Source organism: Bubalus bubalis, chromosome 12 (assembly GCF_019923935.1).
Source record: "Bubalus bubalis isolate 160015118507 breed Murrah chromosome 12, NDDB_SH_1, whole genome shotgun sequence".
Taxonomy (NCBI): Eukaryota; Metazoa; Chordata; class Mammalia; order Artiodactyla; family Bovidae; genus Bubalus; species Bubalus bubalis.
The window spans coordinates 36,471,477-36,496,511 of record NC_059168.1 but is presented as its reverse complement, the minus strand read 5'-3'; the positions used below and the strand labels follow the sequence as shown (position 1 = coordinate 36,496,511).

The following is a 25,035-nucleotide window of genomic DNA, read 5'->3' as shown; positions in this document are numbered from 1 at the left end:
TTATTATAAAATATTGGCTATGTTCCCTGTACTGTAGATTAAATCCTTGTATCTTATTTATTTTACAAATAGCAGTTTGTTGTGACCCTCTTTTTGGTTCTTACTGTGACAGTTTTTCTGGGTAAGGTGAATGTTTACTTCTTTTTCAGAAGATAAGCCATCACCACATTTTCTTTTCTTCAACTCATTTAATTGAAATCTTAAAAATCAAAATTGCATGTGTTGAAAAAGTTTAGTTATTATGAAAAGGGCTGATGGCTTCAATTTTCCCAAATTTCCTTGGAATCCTCTAGAACAGAAAGGCCAGTAACAATAAAAAGCTAACATTAATGAAGCACTGCCTGTTTGCTCAGCACTGTGCTGAATTCTTTACTGTTTCCTTTAACCCACACATTAACTCTGTAAGCTGTAGTCCATTTTCCCTATTAAGTTATTGATAAGGAAAGAGACACAGAAGAGTTAAGTAACTTGCTCAGAGTAGGAGCCGTGTTAGTGTTGACAAGGGATCAGATTCTGGATATATTGATTGTGAAGGTATATAGTCAATAGATTTGCTGACACACTGAATGTGGGTACCAGAAAAAGAAGACTGAAGGATGACACTTGGGTTATTGGTTTGAAAAGCTACTAGAATAGGATTGCCATGTACTGAAATGGAGAGACTGTGAGAAGGGCAGATTGGGGGGAAAGGTGAGAAGTTCAGTTTTAGAATGTTAAATCTGAGATGTCTATTAAACATCTGAATAAGATGCTGAGTAGGCAGCTGGACCCTGAATCTGGCTGCAGAGATAAAATTTGAATTTGTCTGCAGATAGACAGCACTGAAAGCCATAAGAATGGATGAGATCACCAAGAAAAGGAATGTAGATAGAAAAAGAAAGAGGCCTACAAACTATACCATAGGGCATCCCAGTGTTAAGAGCTCAAGAAGAAGAACCAGCAGAGGAAAAGAAAGAATCCAGTGAGGCAGGAGGAAAAGTGGGAGAGCAACTGTGTCCTGGGAGTCAAATGAAGCCCTCAGGGAGCAGGGAGAGATCAATCCGGGCAGTGATTCTGGCAGGTTAAGTAAGGTGAGCACTGAGAGTTGACTGTTGTGTTTAGCGACATGCAGGTCACTGATGACCTCGACGAGAACAGTTTTCATGGAGTGAAAGCCATATCTGAATGGACTCAAGAGAGAATAAGAAAGGAGCTGGAACCAGCGTTTGTGTGTATGAGACAGAGAGAAGTGGAGGGGCCCTCTATGCCATGGCTCCACACACACCATCCATGTTGCCTGCCCTGCCTACTCACCTAGGAGTGTTCCAGTCGTCTGTTCCTTGGAAAGATGTGCTCTTTATGTGCTGCTCTTGCCCTTGATAGGAGTGGTTCAGATCTGTAAATGGCAGAGGTGTTTTTCTGGCCAAAAAATAACCAGTCACAAATTTTTATCTAATTAGTGAGGATGAGATTGGAATGTCATAGTTTTGCAATCCCCCTTAATGTGAAAAGGAACCACATAGTCCAACAGTACCCATTAATTCATTTCAATAAATAATACTGCATGAAAGGTATATTCTAGATACTGGGATGCATACGCAGATATTTAAAATGGGGTTCTTTCCTCAACCTAGCCTTACATCTAAAGCAATTAGAGGAATAAGAACAAACAAAACCCAAAGTTAATAGAAGGAAAGAAAACATAAAAATCAGCAGAAATAAGTGAAATAGAGACAAAACAGCAGAAAAGATCAATGAAGCTAAAAGCTGATTCTTTGGAGGAAAAAAAACAACCCAACAAAAAAAAATGCTCAGAAGACCTAAATTTTCTCCAGAGAAGACATACAGATGGCCAAGAGGCATATGAAAAGATGTTCAACATTTCTAGTTATTAGAGAAAGGCAAATCAAAATTACAATGAGATATTATCTTATACCAGTCAGAATGGCCATCATCAAAATGTCTACAAACAATAAATGCTGGAGAAAAGGGTATAAAGAAAAGGGAACCCTCCTGTACTGTTGGTGGGAATGTAAATTGGAAGGAATGATGCTAAAGCTGAAACTCCAGTACTTTGGCCACCTCATGCGAAGAGTTGACTCATTGGAAAAGACTCTGATGCTGGGAGGGGTTGGGGGCAGGAGGAGAAGGGGACAACAGAGGATGAGATGGCTGGATGGCATCACTGACTCGATGGACGTGAGTCTCAGTGAACTCCGGGAGTTGGTGATGGACAGGGAGGCCTGGCGTGCTGCGATTTATGGGGTCGCAAAGAGTTGGACATGACTGAGCGACTGAACTGACTGACTGACTATGGAGAATAGTATGGAGGTTCCTTAAAAAAGTAAAAATAGAGCTACCGTGCTGTGCTTAGTCACTCAGTCATGTCTGACTCTTTGGGACTCCATGGACTGTAGCCCACCAGGCTCCTCTGTCCATGGGATTCTCCAGGAAAGAATATTTGAGTGGGTTGCCATGCCCTCCTCCAGAGGATCTTCCCAACCCAGGGATCGAACCCATGTCTTCCACATTGTAGGCGGATTCTTTACCATCTGAACCACCAGGGAAGCCATATGACACATCAATCCCTCTCTTGGGCGTATATCAGAGAAAATAATGGTTTGAAAGGATATATGCACCTGTGTTCATTGCACAGTGTTGTCTACAATAGCCAAGACACCCTAAATGTCAAGAAGCCCTAAATGTCCACTGACAGATGACTGGTATTCCATGTCATCTGTGTGCATCCTCCACACGTGGTTGTGCTTTTGTGTACTTTACAGTACTTTGGCTATGCCGCACGAGGAGCTTCCTAATGAAGACCTGATGGAATTGGAAGCCCAGAGAAAGGACAAAGAGGCACAAGGAAGAAGTAATTGAAGAATCAAAGAGACTGAGGGTACAGTCCAGTGCTTTCATGTCATCCATGGCAGGAAAAGAAGAGCTACTACCCAGACACCACTGGTTGTTTCTTCAAGAGGACATATAGAGTTGAATCCAGCAAGGAACCAGAACCCGTGCCATCAGCATCAGGTGTGAGTGACACTGCAGCTTGCCCTCCAGCTTCTAGTGCTGATGACCCTTCAGCTCTACCATCTCCCACCTCCTTTCTCTCCTCCAATCAGTAACTCTTCTTGCCTGTTCACTTGATGCCAGCCTCTGGATGCCAGCTGTTGTACCGTATTACTGTATTTTTCAAGATGCTGTACTGTTAAGAGTTAAAAAATTTTTTGTGTTTTATATGTATTATTTGTGTGAAAATTATAGTACAGCATTATATAGCCGATTGTGTTAGTTGGGTACCTAGGCTGTCTTTGTTGGACTTCCGAACAAATTGTTCGAATTTGTTCGAAAAAGTTGGACTTACAAATGCACTCTTGGAATGGAACTCACTCATAGGTAGGGGAAAGTGAAGTCCCTCAGTTGTGTCCAACTCTTTGTGACCCCGTGGACTGTAGAGTCCATGGAATCTCCAGGCCAGAGTACTGGAGTGGGTAGCCATTCCCTTCACTAGGTCTCCCACATTGTGGGTGGATTCTTTACCAGTTGAGCCACCAGGGAAGCCCAGGTAGGGGATCTACTATAATACTATTTCCAGCAACATGGATGGACCTAGAGATTGTTATTCTAAGTGAAAAACAGATATCATATGATATTGCTTACATGTGGAATCTAAAAAAAAAAAGATACAAATGAACTTATTTACAAAACAGAAACAGACTCACAGACTTATAGAATGATTTATGATTACCAAAAGGGGAATGTTGGAGGGAGGGATAAGTAAGGAGTTTGGGACTGACATATAAACACTGCTATATTCAAAATAGATAACCAACAAGGATTTACTGTATAGCACAGGGAACTCTGCTCAGTATTCTGTAATAACCTAAATGGGGAAAGAATTTGAAAAAGAATAGATACATTTACGTGTATAACTGAATCACTTTGCTGTATACCTGAAACTAACACTGTTAATCAACTATAGTCTAATATAAAATGAAAAATAATTTTTAAAAGTTATATGTATTAAAATTATTCAATATTGACTTTACTTTTCATGAATATTTATGAATAAAGGTGAAGTATTAAAAATGAATAAAGCAAGCAAATTCAATAATTGAATAATTTTTATTTATTTCTCACAAAGAACTGAGTGACTTGACCTCCCCTTTCAAAGATGCAATCTGCTGATCAATGTTTCTCAACTCAGGTCTCCCACATTGCAGACAGACTCTTTACTCTCTGAGCCACCAGGGAATCCCCCAAAATCTTCATGATACAGTGTTATCTATGATGACTCTTTGCCACCCCATGGGCCCATTGAATTCTCTAGGCCAGAATACTGGAGTGGGTAGACTTTCCCTTCTCCAGAGGATCCTCCCAATCCAGGAATCAAACTGGAGTCTCCTGCATTGCAGGCAAATTCTTTGCCAACTGAACTATCAGGGAAGCCCTTATTTCTCATAAAGCAAGACAAAAAAGAAATCTTTGTAGACTGTTTTTAAAAACACACTTGGAAACCAATTATAGTAAATTAAACCAAATTATGTCTTTTATAAAATATGTTCTCTTGACTGATGCTCTTGCATTACTTTGAAAAATTATTAAACTTCAAGAGTCCTGTATAAAAAAATAACTGTTTTGTCTACTTTTGTTCAAGTGTTTATGTTCCTCATTAAAATTTTGTTTGCTTCAATTCATACCCAGTATATTTCTTGGTAAGTTTATACTTAGATATGTACTGTTTTTTTGCTGTTTTGAACAAGATGCTTTTTAATTATCATATTTTTAAACTGGTACATACAGAAACTAGTGATCTCTCATGTTGTAATCAGATACCCTACTGAACTTCCTCGGTGATATAATAGTTTTTCCCTTTTCTTTGGAATGCCTAGGTTAACCACCCCATGTATTTTCAGTCAACTTTTAATACATAGACAGGATAATTTCAAATTGCTCTTTATTTTAGTCTCTCTAGCCACATTTTGGTGGCTCAGATGGTAAAGAATCCACCTGCAATGCAGGAGACACAGATTCAATCCCTTGGTTGGGAAGATCCCCTGGAGAAGGGAATGGCAGCCCACTGCAGTATTCTTGCCTGGAGAATTCCATGGACAGAGGAGCCTGGTGGGCTACAGCCCATGGGTCGTAAAGAGCTGGACACAACTGAGCAACTCACACTTTCACTTTTTTTTTTTAAAGCCATATTTTGGCTATTTACATGCCTTTCAGAGAATTGCTACAGAGAAAAACTGAATTATGAACAGTGCACCCAGCCAAGAGGCCAGCAAGATCATAATATACTAATACATGCTCTAATTCCAGCATATTTTACCTATCAGTTTTGTAGACTCCATAAATACTGAATGGATGGTTGGATGTCTGGGTGAGTTATACTTGCTTGAAAGATATTGAAGTCTATTATTTCTGCTGTAAATCTGAGTTGGCTTTGTGTGCATATATCTTTCAGGTATTTTTATTTAAGCAACATGATTCACTGGCAGGCTTTAAAAAACAAAACGAAAGAAAGGATGTAAACTGGAAAATTCTATTGATAAAAGTCATGTTACTTGAAAACCATGTTCTCTCTTCACTCTAATACAAATGCCTTATATAGAGATTTTGAAAATAAAACTCATTTTTGTGAAGTTTAATTCTCTTCCCCAAATCATGTTGTCTTTAACAATTATGAGGAAATAATAGAAGGAATTTTATTATGGATACATTTTCTTACGTGGTTGATGAGAACCATACACAGTTGTGAAAACAATTTTTTATGAAATAGCAAAGGACAATGATCTTGTACATATTACATTTAAGTGTTCTGCAGGCCATCTTTGCATTAAAAAGAAATTAATAAAACACAATGCTGATAAATATTAAATGACCAAGGAAAAATCTATTCGTTTAATAAATTAAGAATGCTGTGTTTTTCTGTTTCTGTTCAGAGAGTCGCCAACTCTCAGTCCCCTCCAGGTTTCCACAGCCTCGTCTCTAATTTGTGGGTGCAAATGGCACACACTTAGCCATCAAGTACAGTAAGTGCCACATATTTATGGCCTTGGCAGCCAGCAAAGAGGCCAGCTGTGGCCTTCTAAAATGCACTTAGGTGTCTGCCCTGCCAGAGACCTTTCTTTGATGGTCTGTAGCTAAACAGGGCCCCACTCCCATGCTGTTGTGAGCATCATGGGAATTAGCACATTCTATAATTGCTATGTTTATGTTTATGTATTCACTACCTGCCTCCTCCACATTAGAATGCAAATTCTAGGAAGAGAGGATCCCCACCCTCTAGCAGGATGCCCAATGAGAGTGGGCCCTCAGTATGTATTTACTGAATGAATTGAGTCTCTGTCACCTTTCTGCCCTCCCCAGGTCTGCACCTTCCATGCATGAGAGGAAGGGGCATTCCTAGGGTCTGTGGACTCCACACACAGAAAGGAACCCTGAGCATGACCTGTTAATGCTTTGATTTTTATCTCACACAAAACAAAACCCTCGTGTATTTTTTTAAAAACTCTTTGAAAGGTAAAGACATAGTTGCTTTTATTACAGAAAGTGAATAAATATTTTGCCTGTGGCCGTCCCCTATGAAATAACTCAAATAATGACAATATTCAGTCTCTTAAAGGAAGTTAGAGGCTTATGAAAGTGAAGTTGCTCAGTCGTGTCCAACTCTTTGCAGCCCCATGGACTCTAGCCTACCAGGCTCCTCTGTCCATAGAATTTTCCAGGCAAGAGCACTGGAGTGGGTTGCCATTTCCTTCTCCAGGGGATCTTCCCAACCCAGGGATCGAACCCGGGTCTCCCACATTGCGGGCAGACACTTTACCATCTGAGCCACCTAGGAACTGACCTGAATATAAGCCTGTGAACAAAGTTTATTCGTGCAATCTGTCCATGTATTTTTGCCAGTCCCTAAATTTTACTGTATTTCTTATGACTGTGAGTTTACTCACTATATGAATAAACATAGTCACTGAACTTCACTCACAGTTCACTGAACTTCACTCAAACTCTGAGTGAAGTCAGTTACTATTTGAACACCACAAGAGGGCCAAGTCCATCCTGCAAACCTGTCACGTAACATGCCACCACATTAGTCAGATTCAGCGCACAGCTGGTTGTGTATGCTCATACATACTGTGATGATCCTTAGACATTTTTCTTTATATCCCAAGTATGTAGACACCTACTATTTATGTGCCGTATTAATTTTAAAAATGTATGCTTCTTTTTAAAAAAAAAAAGAATCTTCCCAACATAATCTTGCCCCAAAGCTTAATGCTTATAGCAGGAGTGGAGTGCTTCTTTGAACAAGGGAACAGTTGGGGTGGGGGTGGGTGGTGCAGAACCCCGCCCCTCACCCCAGGCCTTTTTTTCCACCAACTGCACCTCAGGCACCGCTGGGAAATCCTAAGAGCTCTGAAGAGTACCGTTTGAAAACTTCCCTATTAACCTATCACTGAGCAAGGGTACAGAGGCATGGCAGGAGGGAGACTCCATCACAGGTAGAGGTGGAGATCAACACAGGACCATCTGTTCTGCAACTCAAGCCAGTTAGTGTTTCCTGCAAAACATAGTAAGCTTCTGGGGTGGTGGGGGAAAAAATCCCATCTAACAAATATCCTTCTCTGAAACAAAGAGGTGAATTGATCAATAAAGCATTAGAAAGCCAATACTATTAATAATTCATAGCAGTTCTATTTCCTAGGACTAAAGTGGGGCAGCATAATCCTTTCGCATATCTCTGCAGCACCAGTATAAAATGTAGACCATAGCAAGAAAGCAGACAGTAGGAAAAGACAGCTAATGAATTAAAAGCTAACGTGATACATGCTGGAAAATATTGAGTTGTCTGCTCATTTGAAGCTTTCAAACTAACATTAATAATGGAAAGACAGCATATAATATTTTTGCTATTCTCCTTATTTAGCAAGTTTCATTATTCAGTTACATGTGGACAAATAATACATATTTATTATCAATACAAGCATTTTGAAGGCATTTTGATATAATGTCTAGAGTTTCTGTTAGGTATTAGTGAAGAGTTCAGTGATTATCAGGGGAATCCTAGGATATCCATAATTAAGCTGAGACCAGATTCTTCATCTTTAAAATAGGATAATACCACTTCTCTGCTAGTGAAAGGATTAAAGAGAATGTATATAAATTGCCTAAGGCAATGTCTGACACCCAGCAGGCCCTTAAGAGCAGTTATGTTATTGTTCTCTGCCTTTGCTAAAGACCATGGACAGCCTGCTTGGCAAACTGTGACCCTCCAAGGCACACACTGCAGTGCAGCTCCACTAGTGAAAACTCGTGTTCTTGGTGGAGCTGCTTTTCAGCTGCAATGGGAAATGGCATGTCACTCAACCTCCTCATTTTGAGGAGAGTCTGCAAGAACTACCCAATATGAGCTATGCCCAGGACACTGAGAACCAGCCAGCTGAATCAAGGGCCTAGATGCAGAGAAGGCAAGAGTGAAGGCATGATCGAAACCTCCAGTTTTTCTGCCACACCACAGTTTCCAGGTCCACAAAGTAATAGGTGTGCTCATGTGTTTCATTTAGTGGCAAGAAAATCATTGCTGGAGCACAGTGGTGATGGAGTGGACTTTAGGATCATTCTGCTTGGATGTGAATCCATCTACCATTTCCCAGCTGGTCATCCTAGGTAGGTTTCTTAAACTCTCAGTGCTTCATCTGTGAAAAGGAGAGCATGTAGCCTACCTCAGAGAATCATTATGAAGGTTAAACTAGAGAATCTGTGTAAATCATTTGAAAGACTATCTAGAGAATACTCTCCCCTGGTGACTCACTGGTAAAAAAATCTACCTGAAATGTGGGAGACGTGGGTTTGATCTCTAGGTTGGGAAGATGCCCTGGAGAAGGAAATGGCAACCCATTCCAGTATTCTTACTTGGAAAATCCCATGGACAGCGAACCCTGGCGGGGCTACAACCCATGGGGTCACAAAAGAATCGGATATGACAGCAACTAAAGAACAAACGACAACAGAAGCACTTAATAACCTAGCTATTGTATCAGTCAGGTAATGAAAACCACGTTAGCTAGTTTACATGGAGTTTAATATAGGGAATTAACTCCTTACAAAACCACTGAAGGGCTAGAAGAACAGATCTGAATGGGCCTGTTGGAGCAACTCCATAGAATCGGCTGCTAAAGTATAAGCTGTTAAAACTGTGATTCTCATGCAAATACAATATGACGTGTCAAAGATTTCTATTCAATACATTAATGAGGGAACCTGGAAGATTCTGATTCAAAGGAGAATTTAGACACACACATACATGTATATATTCATGCATACAATCAGGAATGCTGAGTGTAACTTGCTAATAGATGCAGAACTTGTTAAAATTATACAAGGTGGCACTGTCCAACAGCTTCATAATGTGAGCCTCATGTATAATTAAACATGTTCTAGGATCCACGTTAAAAGTAAAATAGGTGAAACTAATTTTAGCAATGTTTTATGTAGTACAATATATACAAAATAAAGAGATATAATCTATATAAGTAATAAATGAACAAGCTATTTTACATACTTTTATGTCAAGTCTTTGAAATCTATTTTACATTTACAATTCATCTCAATTCAAACATGCCACATTAAAGTGCTCAACAGCTACATGTGGCTAGTGGTTTCTGTATTAGTGTAGTCCTCGAGGCTTTCCAGGGGGCTCAGCGGTAAAGAGTCCACCTGTCAATACAGGGGACTTAAGAAACGCAGATTTGATCCCTGAGTTGAGAGGATCCTTCTGGAGGAGGGCATGGCAACCCACTCCAGTATTCGTTCCTGGGAAATCCCATGGACAGAGGAGTCAGGTGGGCTACAGTCTACAGGATCACAAAGAGCTGGACACAACTGAGTGAGTATGCAGGCACTGCTGATATTCAGTTAACAAGAACTTCATGAAACTCTACACTGTGGGGTACAAAAGATTAGAAATATATATATTTGTTTCCCTTGTCCTGTATGATAACAGTTTTGTAAACTCTCTCTGACCCGGAGTTCTTCTTACCACTAGAACAGAATCCCAAGGAAAACCTTGACGGGCCAAGTGGCCCGTCAGAAGCAGATAGAGGACAGGTAGAAAGAGTTACCAAAGAAGAGGGAGATAACCATGAAGTGTGGTGTTAGTTTAGGGAACTGTTGACCGAAACCTCCTGCCTTGGCCAGGCATGATGGTAACCACTTGCATGAACTGTCTCCTGATAGGAGGTCCCAATAAGGAACATGGTGGTGGAGGAGCATGCCAACCCATAATATATCCTACCAAATTCCCAGAATCCTTCACACCAGAACCCATCTTGGCTGAGATATGTGGATGCCACCAGGAAGGACCCTGAGTCAGACCAATACTGGGCCAAGCAAGATGACTGGCCAGAGACAACCTGCAAACTAACTCCATTACCATAAATCCTGAGCTAGGTGGCTGAGCAGGACTCCTGGCTTCCTTTACCTTGTTGTTCTCTGCCCAGATGCCCCTTTCCAATAAAGTCTTTTACTTTGTCAGCACACGTGTCTCCTCGGACAGTTCATTTCCAAGTGTTAGACAAGAGCCCACTCTTGGACCCTGAAAGGGTTCCACTTCCTGCAACACTGGGAAAACTAAGTATACAAACTATTTTTAAGGAGAGAGATGTCAACTTCCAAGTGCTCCTGAGACCCAACTGAGATATGAACTGAAGGATACCTTGCAGACCTCTCCAAGATCAGCTTCAGTCATGTGGTGGTGTAGAATCCTGATGAGAGTGGATTTAGGAGTGAGGGGGAAGTGAAGAAATGAAGATGGCAAGAACAGATCAGTCTCTAGAGCTGTCAGATTATGGAGAAGAAGAGAGAGACAACAGCTTCACACAATGTTAAGGTTCTGTTCTTGGCAAGCCAAGCCTGCCTCTTCTCTGAAGTCAGTGTCTTCCAATATTTACAAGCATCTTGCCTCGGAACAATAGTCGAGGAGGAGTGCTTTAAGGACACACAGTCTAGGATGTTTTCTATTCCGGATGTGTTCAAATCTACTCCTACATGGAGCCAAATTAGAAGGGAGTTGGCCAGACTCGCCTGTATTCCACCCCCCCAACCCTCACCCTGACCTCTCCACTCCCCCAAAATGCTCACAAGCAAATTGAGTTGTTGGGGCGATGCCATTGGCTGATAGGCTGATAGTTTAGAGCCAAACTGTGACCCACCCAGCGCAGAGCCCATTATTTCAGACATTTTTAAAAGCTTTGTTGCTGGCTCTGTTTTATGTCCCCACCCTTGTTTTTTATCCTTTCTCACTTGTAAATGTGCACTCTCTTGTTACAGTTTTACATAGCCTTACAAATCACTTCGAGTTGTATTCGGAACAAAGTGAAGTATTAATATAAACACACAAAGCTGTGAGGGTTGTGTTATGTTTTTTTCTTTTTCTTCTTGATGCTGTTCCCTTGATTTTTATGAAGGAAATCATTGGAAGGGGGTGTGGAGATTTATTTACAGAGTTTTACTTTACAACTGACTTTGCTAGATACGTTTTCCATTACAGTGAGACACACATCGTTCTGAGGTCATAAAAACATGTATCTACAGGGCAGCCTTCTCTGCAGCTGCCCTCCTGACCCCGGCCTTGAAATTGGGACTGTGGGGGGCAGGGGAGGGCGGAGGGGGATTCTGGCGTTGCGGTCCTCCACCTCCCGGGAAAGTGGGGCTGATGGAGATTAGAGAATGTCTGGTATTAGAATCAGAATGCAGTTTAATTAATTACATCTCTCTCTTTTGAACTGAGGGGCTTCCCTGGTGGCTCAGATGGTAAAAAAATCTGCCTGAAATGTGAGAGATCCAGGTTCGATCCCTGGGTCAGGAAGATGCCCTGGAGTAGAAAATGGCAACCCACTCCAGTATGCTTGCCTGGAGAATCCCATGGCAACCCACTCCAGTATGCTTGCCTGGAGAATCCCATGGACAGTGAATCCTGGTGGGCTATAGTCCATGGGGTCACAAAGAGTCAGACACAACTGAGCGACTTAACACTTCACTTTCTTTTGAACTGAAAGTGACGTACATAGTAAGCAGCTGTCATATTTAGTTTTCCAAGTGACTTTTAGATGAGGCTATTCAAAGAAGGCATATAAATCCAAACTCAGAGTGGGATGTTTGCATTTGAATAGCATTAAAAGTTTCTGAGGTCTCAGAAGTTAGAAGCCAGAAGATGGGTCCTGCTGTGAAGGAAACCAGACTCCTTGACACTGGGTCTAGAAAGCACTATTTATTCTGGCAGTCAGCCAGGTGAGGACTCAGGTTTGGGAGCCTCTTCTCTTCACACACTATTTCCTGCTACAGCTAAACTTACATCAAAGACAGTAGCTAGCTTCCTGTAGACTCCTATGAGGCATCATTACATTGGTGGAGACGCCAGTGGTCTTCAGTGGTCTAGGAAATTGATCTTAAAAGCTTTCTCTGAAATGATCAAGTTCAGGGGAACAAATGCATAGTAACCAAATTCATAGGTCAATTTATAAAAGTGTAATACCATGTATTCATTTATATTGGGTGCTCTATTTGTCAAATATATCTTATCTATACAAGAATTTTCCATTTGGGGAAGCACACTAATGAGACAGAATTACAATAGATTGTTCTTTCTCCAGTGTAGGTGTATTTTGGCCTAGGAAACATATGTTGAAACCGTCTTCCCTAGAAAACACTGAAATGGAAATATTGATCACCTTTGAAACAACTCTGTACCACCCACTGCTTTTCTCTTAATACTTCATTGCCTCACACAGGTTAATGAGACTGTGGTTTTCTTTACAGTTCCTTTGTTCCTGAGGACACTCTCTCTTCACTTGGACTATACGGAAGCATATCCTAGTAAGTCCTTGTTTCTATGGTGGAGACAAGAAAAATCTACTACTTACTGTCCCGTGTTTACAAACCCCACCTTAAGGCAGTTCGCTTGGAGAAAGAGGTGATTTGTTCCAATTTTGGAAGGCAAAAGATTTCCTAGATTTAAGAAGGGTAAAGGAAGTGAAGGCCTTTCTAGCCAGTGGCTGCTGGAGTTGTAGGTCCTCTCCACAGAGAGAATTAGCCAGAAAAGGAATGTACTGAAGGCTCATAATATTCTCCATGGTGATCAACCAATAATAATCGCATGGCAATGTATAGCCAATGTTCTAATTAGGGAATGTTCCCATTACTACAGTGGCTTCCTCGATGGGTCCGCAGTAAAGACTGGTGCAGTGCAGGAGACACAAGAGACGCAGATTTGATCCCTAGGTGCAGGAAGATCCCCTGGAGGAGGAAATGGCAACCCACTCCAGTATTCTTGCCTGAATAATCCCAAAGACAGAAGGAGCCTGGTGGGCTATAGTTAATAGGGTTGCAAAGAGTCGCATACACAGCACTTTTTAGTATAGTTGCTACCCTCAAGCCTAGAGACTTAAAAGAATATCCTGCTTACAAGTCTACAGTGTGGATGGAATTTAGCAGGGAGAACTCATTTCTGCCATGCCTGTTGTAGAGGGCGGCTCAAAGCCTGAGGACTGGGATAACTGGATGGCTTAGTCACTCACAGGTGTGGCGTGGCATCCTGAGAGAACTCAGTCACCTGGGGTTTGGCACAGCTGAGGCTCCTCAGGCATCTCTCTCCACGCCTGTGTGCCCTTCCCAGCATGGTGCTTCAGGGTAGCTACACTTCTTAAACATCTGTCAGCTTCAGGGGTCCAAAGGCACAGCGTCCAAGAGAACGAGCCAGCCAGGCGCAAGAGAATTGTTTATTCTAACCCAGTCTTACTCCTTGGAAGGAAAGTTATGACCAACCTAGATAGCATATTCAAAAGCAGAGACATTACTTTGCCAACAAAGGTCCGTCTAGTCAAGGCTATGGTTTTTCCAGTAGTCATGTATGGATGTGAGAGTTGGACTGTGAAGAAAGCTGAGTGCTGAAGAATTGATGCTTTTGAACTGTGGTTTTGGAGAAGACTCTTGCGAGTCCCTGGACTGCAAGGAGATCCAACCAGTCCATTCTAGAGATCAGTCCTGGGTGTTCTTTGGAAGGAATGATGCTAAAGCTGAAACTCCAGTACTTTGGCCACCTCACGTGAAGAGTTGACTCATTGAAAAAGACTCTGATGCTGGGAGGGATTGGGGGCAGGAGGAGAAGGGGACGACAGAGGATGAGATGGCTGGATGGCATCACCGACTCAATGGACATGAGTCTGGGTGAACTCCGGGAGTTGGTGATGGACAGGGAGGCCTGGCGTGCTGCAATTCATGGGGTCGCAAAGAGTCGGACACGACTGACTGAACTGAACTGAACTGAACCCAGACTTGGAAGACTCTAGGGTAAGCTCCACTGCATTCTATTAGAATCCAGTCACTAAAGCTGGTCGGTCTCTCTTCAGGGTAGAGGGGAATGAGATCCCACTTTTAGTGAGAGGAATGTCAAAGAATTTGTGGACTTGTTTTAAAATTACCACAATATGTAGGTGAAGAATTATAGGAAAATACACCATTTATTTACACATTCATTCAACAAATACTTATTGACTATTACCATACACTAAGTGGAGAAGGAAATGGCAACCCACTCCAGTAATCTTGCCTGGAGCATTCCATGGACAGAGGAGCCTGGCGGGCTCGAGTCCATGGGGTTGCAAAGAGTTGGACATGATTGAGCGACTAATACACACAAACACACACACTAAGCATTGTTTTTTAACATTTAAAAAATATTTTAGATATTCTAGCTTGAGACAGCTCCCATTTGAACATGATTTTATGCATTGAGAAACTTTTATTTTAGGCCTAAAGGACTCAAACCAGCATAAAGTATCAGATGATAACGAATCATACATTTCAAGAGGAGTATCATCTGAATAGCACAAGCAGGTTTTTATTGGAACTCATTAAAAGCCTGAGCTAAATGGTATAAATCCTCAATTGATAAACAGACTCTAGAAAAGGTATTTGTGGAGCAAATTTGTATAAAAGCAAATCATCTTTCCTACCAGCTTTATACTTGTAGTGATTGACATAAGAAGTTTTCCTTTACTTCCAAAATATTTCCAGTTGGCTGCGTGTGAATGGATTGGTTGGATAGACAAAGGGTTATCAGAGACCTCCAAATCCAAAGCATATTTTTTTCCCTCAAAATATTTTCAGTTGGCATTTATCCTCTCTATCTTGGCTTCTAGAACATCATCTTTGTCTTCCTTCTATCTCTCCAGGGGATCCTTCTCTTACTTTGTTCAGTCCTTACTTAGTGATCTCTAGGTTTCTGCTCTTAGTCCTCTCCTCTCCTAATCTCCATCTACTCTTTGAATGAGTTCATCCTAGATTTAGCACAAAAGCTCCAGATTCATATAATCCACTGTCTAGTCTCCACACTTGATTGCACCACACCCACCTCCACTTATGCCCTGTATCCCCTTCCCACCCATACCTCTCTCATCCAGTGTGCTCATCTTCCTCATTCTGAACTTTGACAGAATCTAGAATTCTAGATGCTCAACATCCATGCACAGTTGACCATAATGTTCCATTGAGTCTAACAGTCTTTCATCTCTTCCATCCTTATTGCTTTTGGTCTACATCAGGCCCTTTTCCATTTGTCAGGAATATAGGTCAAGGTCAGCTCTGAGGTTTAGGGCCTTTATTTGAAAAATATTTGAGATTTTTGCCTTCTATCAATAGTATTTCACTCTGAACACCTCCAGTTGATGGGTCTCAGTGATTGGGTGCGGAGGGGTGGGGGGTGGGTGGTGGTCCTTTGTCAGGAAGAGAAAATTACAGATCATAATGTTTGCAATTTATCTTCACAATAGTTGAAGTTTATCTTAAAACAGCCACGGAAGAAGATGAAGTGACAAAATGAAAAGCCCTGAGCACATGGTTATTAGATATCTGTTGTGTGATCCGGCTACAGAGACAAATGCAGCATGATCCCTGCCCCCAGTGGACTCACAGTCTAGTGGGAGAAGCAAACGATTACAATTCAGGATGATAAATGCAATGACGGAGGAATGTGTGAGGTGTTGTTTGAGGAGAGTTTTCATTGTCTTCATTATCGTAAACCTGAAAGGCAGTGGAGGAGGGAGTGATACCCTAAGAAGATAAATGGGGCTTCCAGAAGATGTAAAACTGCTCCCTCTTACCAAAATCAAGACAGCTCTGGATCCTGACATTGGGAATTTGAGGAGTTCTGCCAGCTGTTCTCTCAAGTTACTCAACCTATTTCATTCCCAATCTCCACATCTCTAAAATGAAAAGGTTGGTTTAAATCAGAGGTTGGCAAACTTCTTCTATAAAGGGCCAGATAGTAAATGCTTCAGGATTTGTGGTCAGTATAGTCTGTCATAACTATTCAGCTCTGCTCTTGTAGTGCAAAAGCAGGCACAGACAATATGTAAACAGATGGACCTGGCTGTAATTACGTACAACTCTTAATTACAAAAACAGGCAGTGGGCTGTATTTGGCCCATGGGATGTAGTTTGCCAATGCCTGGTCTAAATGATCTCCAGGATGCCTTCCAGACTTAAATCCATTGGTTCATGAAAAGGCAGTTCTCAAATACCTGACATACTTTATATTGTTTTTTTAATTTATTTTTGTTGTTGGTTAGTTGCTGACTGGTTAGCTCAGTAAAGATGAACATGGGATTTAAAATTTAAGGTTTGGAGTTTGAGTCAGTGTGGGTCAGTTAGCTTCGTCTCTGTTCCATGACCACAAACCATACCACAGACTTCAACACATCCATGCTCCTGCTTGGAGCTAGGTAATGCTGCATGCCTGGACACTTGCCATCCTTTCCTACTTCTACCACAGCTCCTGCACTCGCTCCCCTAATGATGGTGCAGCACATCCTTTTTACATATATCCCAACATCATGGAATTGTTTTCAAAAGAGCATCATATTTTTAAGGAAATTTGTCAATTTAATAGCAAGCATTAGGGAATCCCCATGAACGGAGAAGCCTAGGAGGCTTCAGTCCATGGGGTCACAAAGAATTGGGAAATCTATAGGTAAACAGAAATGTCTCATCACCTTTTAATAAACCAAATGGGTTTTTATGGCTACTAAGCAAAAAAATCCTACAAAAGCATGCTGCTGTGCTTATAAGCAAAAGCAGAATCAAAAAACCACGTAACGCAAATGCCAACAATTCTCCCCACTTTCCCTGTAGTTGACATTGTTCATCAGTCCTAGCACTTTTCCACACAGATCCTGGATGTGCTCTCAGTATCCCTCCAAGCATACTGAACCTGGAAGCTACACTGAGTTGACCGGCATTCCTGTGCTAGATTAAAACTATTGTCCTATGCAACGAAAGTTACTATGCCTTATTTTTCCCATCACTTTTCATCCCTACCACCAAGTCGCTGCTGCTGCTAAGTTGCTTCAGTCGTGTCCGACTCTCTGCGACCCCACAGATAGCAGCCCACCAGGCTCCTCTGTCCACAGGATTCTCTCGGCAAGAATACTGGAGTGGGTTGCCATTTTCTCCTCCAACTACCAAGTTACTCTTATTTTAAAAGATATATTGAGACATATAACACTGGATGCAGCAGCTATAAAATTCATCTGTACAAAAATGAATATAAATCTCATCTAGATGGGAGCATATATCAGTAAACTTTCATAGAGAAAAACTTGACATTGTTTATTAAAAGCCTACATACTAAGTGGGTACTTGGAGCTTCATTATTCTACTTTTGGGTAGGTTTGAAGCCTTCTATTAAAAAGTCTTGAGAGAACAAGATGGTGGAGGAGTAGGTGGACGTGGAGTACATCTCTCTCCATGGATACATCAGGAATACACCTTCAGACACAGAAGTATATGCAGAACACCAGCTGAGAGCGGACAGAAGTACCTGACCAGAGGAAAAGAATATACAGAACCACGCAAAACTCAGTAGGACAAAGGAACTAGGGGGAAAAACAGGAGTGTTCGTAGGACTGGACCTGCCCTTGGTGGGTCGGGGAACTGAAGCAGGGGTCTAATCCCCACACTGGGGCAATTGTCTGAGTCAGAGGAGAAACATTTAAGGCTGAGAGTGAAACAGCTGATCTGGGGCAGCCTAAATGGAATGAGAATCAGAGGGTCCTTGTTGCAGCCATACATACCCTGTACAGGGACGAGGGTCCCCTGGAAGGCACAGTGGCTGGGAGCTGGAGTTTGGGGAGTGTGGAGCAATTCCAGGGCGAGGGCTGCTGTTGACTCCAGAGAAATGGATCGAGGGAAGGTGAGGGAGGTGACTGTGGTGGGACATGCCTGTGGAGGAAAGCCGGGCAGCCATGGAAGCAGGGTGATACCGCTGAGTCAGGTGTAGGGGGTGGAGCCATCACCATAGCCTCTCTCCCCCACACACCAGCATCTGCAGCTGAACTATAGAGAGGCTGGCCCATCAAACGCCTGATGCACTGAACTACAGAGGAGGACCCCACCCAGCGTGCCCCTTTAAGTGCCTGACGCATAGATCTACAGAGTTGGACTCCAGCCAGGGGGGCCCCTCTATGTGCCTGACACTGAACAACAGAGAAGGACCCCAGACAAGGCAAGGCAAAGTTGCTCAGTCATGTCCGACTCTTTGCGACCCCATGGACTGTAGCCCACCAGGCTCCTCCATCCATGGAATTTTCTAGGCAAGAGTACTGGAGTGGGGTGCCATTTCCTTTTCTAGGGGATCTTCCCGACCCGGGGATTGAACCCAGGTCTCCCGCATTGCAGCCAGACGCTTTACCGTCTGAGCCACCAGGGAATCCCAGGCAAGGGAGCCCTGTAACTGCCTGAATGGGTGGAGCTATGGAGAAAGACTGGCCAAAGAGGGTTCTGATCGCCAGCTACAAGAGGCTAGAAAAAGACTGATAGGGCCAGAACTCCTGTGGTGGAAGCAGTCCCGGTCCCTGCACACCTGGTGCCGCCAGGGTCCCTGTAAGCCAAGCAGCCGCACCACCTTCACACTCAGCTCTCACTGGGGCAGAGCTGCCACAGGCAAAAAGTCTTACATTTATGTATGCAGGGTCGCTTCAGTAGTGTCAGACTCTTTGCGACCCTGTAGACTGTGGCCTTCAAGGGAACTTTGTCAGGGAGAGGGGTTCTCCAGGCAAGAATACTGGAGCATATTGGCCAATACTGGTTGCTGTTTCCTTCTGCTGCTGCTGCTGCTAAGTCGCTTCAGTGGTCTCCGACTCTGTGTGACCCCATAGATGGCAGTCCACCAGGCTCCCCCATCCCTGGGATTCTCCAGGCAAGAACACTGGAGTGGGTTGCCATTTCCTTCTCCAATGCATGAAAGTGAAAAGTGAAAGTGAAGTCGCTCAATCGTGTCCGACTCTTTGCGACCCCATGGACTGCAGCCTACCAGGATCCTCTGTCAATGGGATTTTCCAGGCAAGAGTACTGGAGTGGGGTGCCATCGCCTTCTCCGGCTGTTTCCTTCTAGAGCACTGTATTTCCTGGTGCCCTAGCCGCCAACTCCTGAGTACCTGGTGCTGCCAGAACCCCTGTGACCCAAGCAGCTGCACCACCTCCACACCTGGCCCTCACAGGGGCAAACCCAAGTCCTCCAGGGCAGCCTCAGAAGCAAACCCCAGTGGATGACCCATATACAGAGGTGGAAATAAAACCACAATTGAAACCCAGGGGCAGTGTGACTAAGCAAGAAGATCCAAAATCTTCCACATGATCAACTAGGCAGACTCTGTGTCTATGGAATATATAAAAGGTCACTGAGAGCTCCCACAAAAGAAAACACACTAGTTTTGATAGCTGTGGACATTGGAGGCAAGAACACACAGGAGTAGGACCAGATTAGAATCTGAGGTGCCCCATAGCAGATCCAGAGATCAGCACAGTGTTGGAGGGCATCCTAGGGAGGTGAGGTGGACTGTGACTCCCAGCAAGGGAAAGGACTCTGATAGCAGTGACTCAAGAAAAACATTTATTATTCTTATGTCTTGACTTGCTCTGTAGATTCTTTCGAATTTTTTTTCCCTTACCCCCGCCCCCGCCCCCCGCCCTGTTGTAGTTGTTGGTTTTATTGGCACTATGAAATCTAATTAAGCTTTTGGGCTTTCTTTTTTTTTTTCTGTCATATTTTTTACTGCTGTTATAAACCTCTGCCTCTATATTGGGCCTTTGCAATTCTGTGGAGTTTTCCTTTTTATTTCTCTTTTTTAATTTTACTTTTTTAAACCTATTATTTTTTCTACATTTATTCCTTTGTTTGTTTTTCCTACTATGCATTTCCCTTTGCAGTTAATCTTTAATGTATATAAATCTTCTTTATCTACCTCTATTTAACTTTGCATATCTATTCTCTTTCTTTTCTTTCCTCTCAATGTATTTGTTAGTTTTGTCTTCATTTCATTCTCCACTTTGCACCTTGCTCCAGTTTTGTTTTCCAGTTTGTGTTTTAGTTAGTTTTGTTCTGATAGATATAATTTTTGGTTTCCTTTGTTTGCCAGGTCAATCTATTGTACTTTATTTTTGTTGGACTGTTTCGATTTTGCTTATGGGTGTATTTGTGTATACAGTCACACGTTTTTTTGTTGTTATAAACCTCTGCCTCTGTGTTGGGCTTTTGCAGTTCTGTGGAGTTTTCCTGATTTTTTTTTTCTTTCCTTTTTTCTTTCTTCCATTTCTTTTTTTCCTTTTCTCTTTTTTATAATTTTAATTTATAATTTTGTTAAACCTATTGTACTTTTTCTACATTTATTCCTTTGTTTGCCTTTCCTACGGTTCTTTTCCCCTTGCAGTTAATCTTTAATGTATATAAATCTTCCTCTGCTGCTGCTGCTGCTAAGTTGCTTCAGTTGTGTCCGACTCTGTGCGACCCCATAGACGGCAGCCCACCAGGCTCCCTCGTCCCTGGGATTCTCCAGGCAAGAACACTGGAGTGGCTTGCCATTTCCTTCTCCAATGCATGAAAGTGAAACGTGAAAGTGAAGTAGCTCAGTCGTGTCCAACTATTTGCGACCCCATGGACTGCAGCCTACCAGGCTCCTCCATCCATGGGATTTTCCAGGCAAGAGTACTGGAGTGGGGTGCCATTGCCTTCTCCGAATCTTCCTCTACCTCTATTTAAATTTGCATATCTATTCTTTCTTTCTTTTCCTGTCAACATTTTGTTAGCTTTATTTTCATTGCTTTATTCCCCAATTGGCACCTTGCTTTAGTTTTGTTTTCCAGTTTGTGCTTTAGTTTTGTTCTGGTAGATATAATTTTTGGTTTCCTTTGTTCACCGGTTGATCTATTGTACTCTATTTTTGCAGGACTGTTTTGATTTTGCTTATGGGTGTATATGAATGTGTGTATATTCAGTCACACTTTTTGTTGTTGCTGTAAACCTCTGCCTCTGCATTGGGCTTTTGCAGTTCTGTGTTGTTTTCCTTTTTTCTTTCTTCCATTTTTTTGGTCTTTTTTTGTAAATTTAATTTGTTAAAAAAACTATTATATTTTTTCTACATTTATTATATTTATCTATTTATTCCTTTGTTTGCCTTTCCTATTGTTCTTTTCCCCTTGCAGTTAATCTTTAATATATATAAATCTTCATCTACCTCTATTTAAATTTGCATATCTATTCTTTCTTTTCTTTCCTCTCAACATATTTTTTAGTTTTTTTTTTTCATTGCTTTATTCCCCACTTGGCACCTTGCTTTAGTTTTGTTTTCCAGATTATGCTTTAGTTAGTTTTGTTCTTAACTGGTAAATATAATCTTTGATTTACTTTGTTTGCTGGGTCAGTCTACTTTGTACTTTATTTTGTTGGACTGTTTTCCCTTTGCTCATGGGTATATATGTATATGTGTATATTCCATTATTTTAAATATTATTTGTCTGATTCTGTAACTGCCATTTGTCTGGGGTTCATCTTTGGCTTCTTGTTTTTGGATATTTGTTTTAATCTCACTTAATGCCATAACAAACCATTTGTGGAATCCTCGTTCCTGACCAGAGACCAAGCACTGAGCCTTTGGAGTGGGAGCACTGACCCCAAGACCCTAGACTACCAGAGAACTAACTTGAGGGGGTATCAAATAGAGAACTCACACAAAGGAAACCACTTGAATACAAGACCTGGCATCACCCAACCACCAGTAGCACCCATGCAGGATGCCTCATCTAAACAACAAACAAAACAAAATACAAACCCAGTCATCAGCAGACAGGATTACCACACCTCACTCAGCCTTGCCCATCAGAGGAAAAACAAACAAACAAAAACTCAGCACAAATCTCACCCTATATGAAACTTACACAAACCACTGGACCAACCTTAGGAAGGCAGAAACCAAAAGGAAGAAAGAATTCAACCTTGAAGCCTGGGAAAAGGGGACCTCAAACACAATAACATAAAAAAAAATAATGAAAGGCAGAGAAATACTACACAAATGAAGGAACAAACTAGAAACACAGAAGTCCAAATAAATGTAGAGGAAATAGACAAACTACCTGGAAAAGAATTCAGAAAAATGATAGTAAAGATTATCAAAAACTTTGAAAACAAAAAGGAGAAAATGCAAGAATCAATCAACAAAGTCCTAGAAGAATTAAAGAATAAACATACAGAGATAAACAACACAATTACAGAAATTAAAAATACTCTAGAAGGAATCAACAGCAGAATATCTGAAGTAGAAGAACAAATCAGTGAGCTGGAAAATAAAATGGTGGAAACAACTTCTGAAGAGCAGAATAAAGTAAAAAGAATGAAAAGAACTGAGGATAGTCTCAGAGACCTCTGGAACAATATCAAATGCACCAACATTTGAATAATAGGGATCCCAAAAGAAGAAGAGAAAAAGAAAGGGTATGAGAAAATTTTTGAAGAGACTATAGTTGAAAATTTTCCCAACATGGAAAAGGAAATGGTCAATCAAGCCCAAGAGGCATAGAGTCCCATACAGAATAAACCCAAGGAGAAACACACCAAGACACATACTAATCAAACTAACAAAGACTAAACACAAAGAAAGAATATTTAAGCAGCAAGGGAGAAGCAACAAGGGAAACCCCATATGCTTAACAGCTGATCTTTCAGCAGAAACTCTGCAGGCCAGAAGGCAATGACAGGATATATTTAAAGTATTGAAAGGGAAAAATCTACAACCAAGATTATAGCACCCAGCAAGGATCTCATTCAAAATTGATGGAGAAATAAAAAGCTTTTCAGACAAGCAAAAGTTAAGAGAATTCAGTACCACCAAACCAGCTTTACAACAATGTTAAAAGGGACTTATATAGTCAAGAAATACAAGAGAAGAAAAAAGATCTACAAAATCAACCCCAAACAATTAAGAAAATGGCAATAGGAACATATATATATATATATCAATAATTACTTTAAATGTAAATGGATTAAATGCTCCAACTGAAAGACACATACTGGCTGAATGGATACAAAAATAAGACCCATATATATACTGTCTACAAGAAACCCACTTCAGACCTAAAGACACATATAGACTGAAAGTGAGAGGATGGAAAAATATATTCCATGCAAATGGCAAGCAAAAGAAAGTTGGAGTAGCAATCCTCATATCAGACAAAGTAAACCTTAAAATAAAAAATATTATAAGAGATAAGGAAGGACACTGCATAATGATCAAGGGATCAATCTAAGAGGAAGACATAAGAGTTATAAATATCTATGTACCCAACATAGGAGCACCTCAATACATAAGAAAAACACTAACAGAAATAAAAGGAGAAATTGAGAGGAACACAATAATAGTAGGAGACTTTAACACCCCATTCACACCAATGGACAGATCATCAAAACAGAAAATTAATAAGGAAACACAAGTCTTAAATGATACATTAGAGGAGATGGATCTCATTGATATCTTCAGGACATTCCATCCAAATGCAGAAAAATACACCTTCTTCTCAAGTGCATATGTAACATTCTCCAGGATAGACCACATCTTGGGTCACAAATCAAACTTCAGTAAATTTAAGAAAATTGAAATTGTATCGTGCATCTTCTCTGACCACAACGCTATGAGACTAGATATCAATTACAAGAAAAAAACTGTAAGAAACATAAACATATGGAAATTAAACAATACATTTATAAATAACCAACAGGCTACTGAAGAAATCAAAAGGGAAATAAAAAATTTTTAGAAACAAATGGCAATGAAAACACAACTCAAAACCTATGGGATGCAGCAAAAGCAGTTCTAACAGGGAAGTTTATAGCAATACAATCCTACCTCAAGAAACAAGAAAAACATTGAATAGACAATCTAACTTTACACCTAAAACAACTAGAAAGAGAACAAAAATCCCCAAAATTAGTAGATTGAAATAAATCATAAATATCTGAGCAGAAATAAATGAAAAAGAAATCAAAGAAATAATAGTAAAGATTAATGAAACTAAAAGCTGGTTTATCTTTGAGAAGATAAACAAAATTGAGAAGCCTTTAGCCAGACTCATCAAGAAAAGAGAGAAGAATCAAATCAACCAAATTAGAAATGAAAAAGGAGAGGTTACAACAGACAATGCACAAATACAAAGGATTATAAGAGACTATTATGAACAACTATATGGCAATAAAATGGATAACCTGGAAGAAATGGACATATTCTTAGAAAAGTTCAATCTTCCATGACTGAACCAGGAAGAAATAGAAATTATGAGTAACCCAATTACAAGCACAATTGAAGACATGATCAAAAATTTCCCCAAAAAACAAAAATCCAGGACCAGATGGCTTCACAGGAGACTTCTGCCAAACATTTAGAGAAGAGCTAAAGCCTATCCTAAAACTCCTTCAAAAACTGCAGAGGAAGGAACACTATCAAACTCATTTTACAAGGCCACCATCACCCTGATACCAAAACCAGACAAAGACAACACACAAAAAGAAAACTACAGGCCAATATCATTGATGAACATAGATGCAAAAATCCTCAACAATATTTTAGCAAACAGAATTCAACAACACATCAAAAAGCTCATACACCATGATCAAGTTGGGTTTATTCCAGTAATGCAAGGATTCTTATATATATGCAAATTAATCAATGT

At 41.0% G+C, this 25,035-nt stretch overlaps 1 protein-coding gene across 6 annotated transcripts in view; it reads right to left on the bottom strand.

The window, feature by feature from the left end:
* Positions 1-25,035, bottom strand: part of ACYP2 (acylphosphatase 2) — a 193,203-nt gene that overhangs the window by 15,411 nt on the left and 152,757 nt on the right. The window contains exons 4-5 of one of the 6 annotated variants that reach the window (XM_044925908.2): positions 18,117-18,264; positions 1,294-1,398 (exon numbers count right to left, since the gene is read on the bottom strand). The exons of 3 other annotated variants lie outside the window; for them this stretch is intronic. In XM_044925908.2, the coding sequence (XP_044781843.1) occupies positions 1,294-1,398; positions 18,117-18,264 (253 nt within the window). The remainder of the gene's footprint in view (positions 1-1,293; positions 1,399-18,116; positions 18,265-25,035) is intronic. 2 more of the 6 variants (XM_025261019.3, XM_025261020.3) reach the window with 2 other exon arrangements.